The sequence below is a fragment of the Crocuta crocuta genome, unplaced genomic scaffold, assembly GCF_008692635.1.
Source record: "Crocuta crocuta isolate KB4526 unplaced genomic scaffold, BGI_CrCroc_1.0 scaffold277, whole genome shotgun sequence".
In the NCBI taxonomy this organism is placed as follows: domain Eukaryota; kingdom Metazoa; phylum Chordata; class Mammalia; order Carnivora; family Hyaenidae; genus Crocuta; species Crocuta crocuta.
In genome coordinates this window covers 904,459-913,258 of record NW_027531912.1, presented here as the reverse complement: position 1 = coordinate 913,258, position 8,800 = coordinate 904,459, and the positions used below count along the sequence as shown (strand labels likewise).

The 8,800-nt window shown below is 46.5% G+C and overlaps 1 protein-coding gene across 1 annotated transcript in view; it reads left to right on the top strand.

Annotated features, from left to right (window-relative positions):
- Positions 1–8,800, top strand: part of ATP12A (ATPase H+/K+ transporting non-gastric alpha2 subunit) — a 98,290-nt gene that overhangs the window by 63,125 nt on the left and 26,365 nt on the right. Inside the window, exon 2 of the mRNA XM_077774699.1 lies at positions 8,331–8,457. Coding sequence (XP_077630825.1) covers positions 8,331–8,457 — 127 coding nt within the window. The remainder of the gene's footprint in view (positions 1–8,330; positions 8,458–8,800) is intronic.

The window sequence follows — 8,800 nt, the reverse complement described above, 5'->3', positions numbered from 1 at the left end:
GGCGGGGGGGGGGGGGGAGAGAGAAAATCCCAAGCAGGATCCCCACTGCCAGCACAGAGCCCAACATGGGGCTTGAACATGACCTAAGCCAAAGTCAAGAGCCAGACGCTTAACTGACTGAGCCACACAGGCACCCCTAGTCAGAATTCTCTAACAGCTGAAAGGTTACATCAGAAGTAAGATGGAATGACTGAACTGAGACCAGCTTTTCTTGCTTCTGTGTGGCATGTCTTTCATTGCTTGCTGAAGTGGAGCGGAGGGATACCCCTGGCAAAAGATCTGCTTCACAGCTAGTGTCAGCCCAGCCCCTTGGGAAGACAGAGGCTCCAGAACACAGCCCAGGGTCTGGTCTCTTTAGTCTAAACCCAACCCAGCTCATATTTCCTGGCCACGTAAGGAGGGAAAGAAGTAAAAGAAAGGTGCCTCTAAGTTGCCACACAGGTGCTGATAAGCTTCCACAGGCATTCCAAGAAGAGGTGGTTGGTATTAGATTCAAACAACTTATAATCCCCTAGGCCAGGAGGGTTTCCAGTCACTTGCTCACCGCAGGAACAATATGATTCTTACGGCAGACGAACCATCTCTCATACACGCTTGATGATAGCATCAAGATGAAATAACCCATTACAATCGACAAAGCCTAGCATTTGCTGAACTGAACTGGAAAATCTCCCGAAGAGATCAGTTGCTTGTGTCCTAGACTGGGTCTCTGGGAATTAGAAATTGGCATTATGAGGGGTGCCTGGGTGGCTCAGTTGTTTGAGCGTCCCACTTCTGTTCTGGTCATGATCTCATGATTCATGGGTTCAGGCCCCACGTTGGGCTGTATGCTGACAGCTCAGAGCCTGGAGCCTGTTTTGGATTTGGTATGTCCCTCTCTCTCTGCCCCTTACTTGCTTGCTCTCTCTCTTTCTCTCTCTCCCTCTCAGAGAAAATAAACATTAAAAATTTTTAAACAAAAAAAAGAAACTGGCATTGTGATGTGAACGGTGTTCCGTCAGCCCTCAATCCTCTCTGCTGACTCAGAACCCTGACATCTACAGAAGTTCTCCAGCAACCCTGACACGCCGGGAGAGGTCTCTCCCTGGCCTGCATCCACTCCATTCCTGTCACACTCCACTGCCAACTCCCCATCCACCAGACTCCAAGGATCATCATCACTTCCTGCAAATTCCTGCTGAATCTCAGCTTTCATGAGGCATGGTCAGTGTTAATGCACAGAACTTATAGGTGCCAAACCCAAGTTTTGGAGGTGTGGGAGACAGACTTCTGGGCTTTTACTCTCAGTCCTCTCTCTCCCTTGAGCCAGAGGTGCATCCTGAGCTGGGTCATAGACAAACCAGAATGACAACACACTGCACTGTTCTTCCAATGACTAAGGTTTTTGTACTGGACCAACCTTTGCACACCTCGCTTTTCTTCCCTGCAAGGAGATGTCTCCACCCAACCTCCTTCCTTTTGGTCTGCCCCACCAGTTAACCAAACATGCCCAGGCAGGTCCTACTGTTGGACACAATTTAGGCTCAAGCTGGATTGCAGTGTGTTCTTTTCCCCTTGTGTAAACGCATGCACATATCAGTTACATACAAAAATATCGAAATAATTAGAAATGTGGTTACTTTGAGGTCATCACAATTCAATATGTCGTTTGTAGAATGAATCTACATCCTGTTCATGAAAAGCTCTATTTGGATGTCAATACTTACACATTATTAGAACACAGCCCATGGCTGGGACACTCAGCTCGCTGTTCGTGATGTGCACTTGAGGTTGTCTGCCTTGCAGTATAACTGGCCTGTGCTTACACTCCCACATTCCCTTCTTCCTGGGAGCAAGAGTGGCTTTTTGTCAGAGGATTGCTATGAGACATTTGCCCTTTAGTCTGTAGATCTGAGCCACAAGAGCAAAGCACCCATTTTAACTAAATACAATAAAACTACCACATAAGTACATACAAAGGCAACATAAATGTTCTTAGACCATAAAGTGTTAGAGTCAGAAGGAATCTTAAAGAGCATCTAGTCCAGGGCCCTTGACCTTGGCTGCATGTTAGAACCACCTGGGAACACAGCTCACACCAGGCAACTCGAGTCACTCTCTGCAGGCCCAGGCACAGGTGGGCACAGGCTGAGGGCCAGTGATCCGGTCCAAAGGCTCTCAAGCCCATTCATTCAAAAGAATCACCTGGGGAACTGTACAAAAATAAACTTAAAGGGCTTAATCCCAGACTTACTTTCGTGTGGGGTTTTTAAAGCTCCCAGGAGATTCTGTGATCAGCCAGGTGTGGGAGCCGTTGAGCTACCCAGCTCTAGCACTGTCCTGAGGCCACAGATCTGTTAAGTGTCTTGCCGCAGCAAATATGGTCAGGAGATAAGAAAGCCAGGACTAGAATTCAGTTGTATGGGTTCTCAATTCAGCATCATTTATGAAGAAATTATTAACGCTTTCTCTCTCTCAAGCTGGAAATAAATATCTGCTTTTACATTTTAGGTTTCACAAAAAAATTGGAACAATGTTTCCTTTTTCTAGTTCATCAAGAGCTCCTTACATCTAGAAAATCTAGCTGCAAAGTGAGGTTTTTTTCAGTAGTTTATAAGATGCTTTCCTAATTGCAAAAGTCAATCCTTAAAATCAAAGGTGATGAAGGGAGACTGTGGAATTTCCTTTTAAAATAATATTTTAAAAATATTCCTTCATTTCTCCAAGAGAATTTCGATGTGGAGGCACCTACTACATGCCAGTCACCATGGCCATGTCTCTGAGAGACGAAAGCAGCAAACAGCATGGTCCTCTGATGGGGAGACAGGCAAATGGAAGGAAGCAATCAGGGACTGCGGGCCACGACTACTGGTGCATTAGTCCTCGGGAGCAGGTAGAGTGTGAAGTGAGCTGTTCCTCAGAGAAATGACTCATGGAAGAAGCAAGTCTTGAGAAGCAGAACATGATGTTTCCAAATCCGATCCAGCCCTAGGAGTAGGGAAACATTCACCATTTGTTTGTGGTTTGTTGTTTCTTTGTGCTAATTACCATTGAGGTTTTTTGTTGTTGCTTCTTTTCTTTAACTGGCAGGTTTGGGTTTGTTGTTTTTTTTTTTTCCTGGTTTGTTTGGGGTTTGTCTGTCTTTTACTGAAGTTGTCCTGTGCTCAGTCAGAAATGAACTATTTGCCACACAATTACAAAGCCTGAGGGTGTCCTATAAATTCTTGGTGCCTGAGTGATGCCAGGTGGCCTTCATAGTGAAGGTCTCATGCAGATAGAAGGAGCCTAGTATGTCATTTTAGAATGTGCGCCCCCTGCTGGTCACCACCAAAAGTGAACACTGGTTTTGAGAAGGCACCTGAATTCCTACAGGGCTCTTCTCAGACCCAAGAATGTGACCTTTGCAGAGTGGTAAGAATTTTCTGGCTGAAATAGATCTGATTAAATTAAAAAAATCTTACCCCCACACTTATGCAAGTTGACTGTCTTAAAAGCGAATCTGGTTCATGTAGGCTCTTGGGAGGGACTGGCAAAAAGAGAAAATCGGAATCTCCTTTTATTTTCACGTTTGCCCTAGCGATAAGACAGTGGAGCTTAGGCCGATGTTCCCACATGTGCCTGCTGACAAGCAATAAACCCTTAAAGCATCCACAGGGAATAGCGTCGCCAGCAAATAGCAAGTAACGATACCCAGTTAAATTTGCATTTCAGCTAAATAATGTGTAATTTCTTTTTAGTGAGTATGTCCTACGCAACATTTAAGACATACGCAAAAGTTGTTCATTGTTGATCTGAAACGCAACACTAACAGGAGCCTTGTGCTTTATCTGGCAACACTAAGCAGGAAGAAAAAAGTAAGAGGAGAAACATAGGTCCTGGGTCAAAGAAGTCTCTTAGATAAATACTGCCCAGATGCAGTAGTGGCTGGAAGCTGGGGACAGTTGAGCCATTAGACAGGACATGATAACCAGCCCCACCAAGACCCTTCTTATTTAACTTTCTCTCCCTATAACTGGAGACAGTTAGACCCTACATTACTGTATCTGTCAATTAACTAAATGCAGTTTGTCCTGTTTTTCTGACTCTGCCTGTTTCCTAGACTGTAATCATGCTGGTCTCATGTTAATTAACACATATTGCATTTCAGCAGCCAGTGGCTTTATTTCCTAAGGGGACACTTTGGCAGCCACAATAAGATTGCCTATAAACGTACTAAGTGTTTTCTTTTGCCTTTACTACAACGGACTTCCCCCAGCACCCAGAAGCATTTTACAGAGCAGGTCTGACCCTTTGCTGCCTCCCCTGCGTGATGGCAGATAAAACTTCAGAACCTCCACTACCAATTCACCACTTAAGAGAACTTCCTGGTAGAATTTGCAGGCAAGTCTCTGCCAGTTTTCTCCTGATTGTCCTTTGAAAGCCATTTCTCATTTCCTCTACTCATTTTTTCTTTCCTCGGATTTCTATGCAAAATGCCTAAAGTATCTAGCCATACTTTGAATTCATCACTGGGTTGCGGCATTGGCCACTCTTGTGCACCTTTCTGGGTCAGCAAGAGCTAAGTTGGCCCTGCTGTGAATAAGACCAGGAATTCAGGCTGTGTTCCTTTTCTTTTTTCCTCCATTTGCTTCTTCCGTGAATTTTTGTTATTTTGAAGTGCTGAATCCCAGAACAGATTTGTTCCAAGAGTTAGACATGCTTACTTAAGATGCTGGCTTATCATAGACAATTATGTAGAGTATATGAGAGACAGAGAGACAAAGAGAGAGAGAGAGAGAGAGAGAGAGAGAGAGAGAGAGAGAGACAACTAAGTAAGAAAGTAATTGTTATCTGTGCCTGGTTTATATGGAACACTGACCCCGAAGGGACAAGGTCATTCTCATGCACCCAGGCACCAAAACTAGCATCTGACAAGGGACAGATCAGACATGGAAGTTTGGGGAGATGAACACAGTTGTATTAACTTTATGGGAAAAAGGTCAAACTCTACATTCTACTTTTTTTTATGAACTTAGATCTGGGTAAAGAATGAAGCACCTCATCACTTACTAAACTGAAGCTGATCTTTGTGCATGAGACAGACTGTGTCCCCTACGATGTCCTATAATCCCATAGCTTCCCCCTCTTCCAGCTCTTAGAACAGCTCAGTTAACTGTGGAAGCACAGGATAAATATAAATTTATTGAGGTGTGGAGAGGGGAGAGTCCCATAAGCTTCCCTAACTTAGATTGTGTAACTACCATTTGCTTTCTCCCTGGTTTCATTCCAAAGACTCTTGACAGAACAAACAAATTCTGCCTAACACAACAGTTGCTTGCAGATTTGACATGCTCAGAGCATCTGGGTGCTAAAGCACATTTCTTTGACAAAAGCAGCAAGACACCTTGTTTAGAGCCTGTTCACTGATAGGAACCTCGAATAAAGAGAACTGGGTTCAAGACTCATGTTGGGACAGTTGCAAGCCCAGTAACCTCAGAGTCAGGAGGGCTCTCTGTGTTTGTTCTAGAGCCAACCAGTCATCTTTCCCCAAATGTGGTTTCCATCAGACTACTCTCATCCTCAAGGGTTCCCTGAGGCATAACGATAAAGCCCAGCCCCTGCACAGTCCCATCTGCCTAGCCAGAGCCCCTGCTACTCCCTGAGAGAACCTGTCCGCTCTGGCTGCCCTTCTCTCCCTGGAATGCTGCCATTTTCATTCCTAACCCCTCCGTCATTGCAGGAGTGTTTACCTTCCTCTTTCCTTCTCTCCCATAGCACGCATCACCCTGCTCCTCCCTAGTTGTCTCAGATTACACACACAGCCTTCAAACTCCACTTGCACTTGCCCCCCTTCAAGAGCACCCATCATTCCACTGCCTAGAGCTCACTGCTTCCTTGGTTCGCCTCTGGAATTCTGGTGTCTGCCAGCTGACTTAGTACTGGACCAGTGTTGCCTCTGACATGTCTTTATATTAATATTCTAATCTGGGGTGATGTACCTCACCTCTTCAACCAGGTCATAATTTCTTTCAAAGGAGGGACCTGGCATGGCACTACACACATATCACAGGCCTCCAGTAAATATCTCAGGAATAAATATTGGAATATCTGCTTATGGCTCCTTAACTTTGAAGACTATGGAAGCTGGTGACCAAGAGAGTATCGCCCCAGTCATCAGAAGAGGCAAATTCCTGCAAAATTAACCAAGCATGTTTCTATGAATAATATCCTCCATGTAATGCGTGCTATGTGTCTTATATGTTACACACATACATACGGTATAAATTCCAAGAGAAAGGTGAAGATGATTCAAACAGGAAAAATGTTTCACCCTAAGATTCAAAAGCAAACTTAAGAACTTCAGAATGCAGTCAATTGTTTTCAATCACCTGTCAAAAGGAAAATGGTGATTTTTTTGAAAAAGGATCTTATAACCCCCAAATAAGTTTCAGACAATAAACACTAGTAACCCAACATCTTAGGGAGCTATATTCACAAGGGGGTGGGACATGCCCTGTGGCATGCCCCCCATGGTCCCCCCAAGTCCCCTGCAGGCCTTTCATCTTCTGAAATCACCCCCATCCACTCTGGTCATGCATGGTCTTTAACAGCCTCAGCCTGCTATTTCTGAAAGCAGGTTTCCTTTCTGCAGGTCGTTCATATGCCAATCTCAGGGTTTCTTACACGTGAAGAAATGAGGAAGCAGTGTAGCGGTGTGCTTGCCTCAAGTTTTGTTTTGTTTTTGTTTTTTCATTTTGACTCCAATCCAGACACCCTCCTCCGTGTAGAAATGCAGCCTAGTCATAGCCTGGCACGATGAGTGGACACAGGTGTCTGGGGATGCCTGTGTGCGTGGGACAGGAATCCAGGGAGAGGAAGAAAACAGTGGGCAGCAGTGGCACTGGTTGGTCCTGACGGGAGGCAGGAAGTGAACCTTCCTCTTCCCATTAGCACCTGGACTCCCTTTTCTGTAGTGCTGAATCGTCGTCACTCGCGCTTCCTGGAGCCAGCTGGATGTCCCTTCACCCAGGACTCTGCAGCGGGAGGGGGGCCTTCAGGGTAATACAAGAGACCCAATAGTACAAGGTCCAATCTCTGCCACTCTTTCAGCCTCCTCCCTCCTACCTTTCACAGAGAGGGGAAAGGGACAGAAAAAAATCTGAATAATTGATTCTAAGAAATAAAAATCATGGGGCACCTGGATGGCTCAGTCAGTTAAGCATTAGACTTCAGCTCGGGTCATGATCTCATGGGTCATGGGTTCAATCCCCGCATCAGGCTCCATGGTGACAGCTCCGAGCCTGGAGCCTACTCCGGATTCTATGTCTCCCTCCTTCTCTCTCTCTCTCTGCCCCTTCCCCACATCTGTTCTCTCTCTCTCTAAATAAATATTTAAAAATTTTTAATTAAAAAAATTAAAAATCTTGCCATCTTCCTCATCTTACCTTTAAACTCTTAAAGCACGTAGAATCAATAACTTGGTGCTAAATTATTTTCTGGTTTGGGTCTTTTACTATTGTCTGTTTATTAATTTTTGCCTCTCCAACTCAAGTGTAACTTTATTGAGGGCAGAGAATGACACAATTTTAGTTCCATTTCTAGCCACCCCCCCATGTCCACTAGAGTTTCACATAAATTAAGTGCATTAATCAATTAAAATGAGCTAGCAGTATTTACATATATTATGACAGCCTGTCCCAAATATGTAATATTTATCAATGAGGACAGTTCTAAGAGATTCTTGGCATAAATAGGCTTCTTTTGAAAGACAGGAAAACCCGGCCTCAAGCAGAAGTTGCTACCAGAGTATTTAGGCTGAGAAGGTGTCCGAAGTTGAACCTTTATAGCCAACTCAAGAGAGGTCATTAGAATTGGGTGGAGTTCAGGGTACACTGCCCAGAACAGGATGGGTGGTAGTCCCTGGGGCCAAAAAGAGGTAAGTGTTTCTGAGGGGAAATCCAGACTATAGTTCTGTCAGGTGAGGACCAGCCCAGGGGCCTGCCTCCCAGATTCCCGGAGGACATCGACCAGCAACAGCAGTAACGAGTTAGGGTGTGTGTGTGTGTGTGTGTGTGTGTGTGTGTGTGTGGAATAGCCCCATTCGTCCCTTTTTGGAAGAAGTCACACTCCAGGACAGCTGATGGCCTGGCTGGGAGCGGCCCCGCCAGAAGCCAGGGCCTCCGCGGGGCCGGAGACGTGGCAGAGAACCGGACAACGTTCCGTCTTGCCCAGTTTAGGAGCCACGGACACGTTTCCAAACTTGACACCAACGAGAGTAAACAACAATCTTCTCCGGGAGGAATTGCTAGGATTTCTATGCCATCGCCTCTCCCTCAGGCTCTTCCCCCCCACACCCCTCTCCGACCCCCTAGTCACGTCAGCGTGAACCTGCATTTGCTCGTGAAGCCTGAGGTCCGCGGGATTCGGGGCAATGGTCCAGGCAGCCCGCGGCCCCCGTCTGCATCTGTGCGGAACGCGGAGCCGGCGCGGGAAGCCAAGGCGAGCAGGCCCCGCGGCCCTTTCCCGGGTTCCCGGCGAGCCGGTCTCGCTTCCCCTCAGCCCTGCCTGCCAATGTTTCCTTGGAAGAACATTCTCCAGGGGAGAGGGAAGCGGGTCACCACACAGACTTACCCGGGGGCCCGTGCTGCTGGAGTGTGGACTGAATGTATGTCCCCCCGACCTGAAGGGCCTGTAATGTGCATCTGCGAACCAGTGTCCCCGGGGTTTTCCGGTCCCTTCCGTTTAGTGACGGAGTGACTCCTGGGGGTCTGGCTTTAAATTCTGCCATTTTGGAAAGGACAGGCCGGGAGGGGCGCGGGGAGGAGCGCGGCGGGGACGCGCG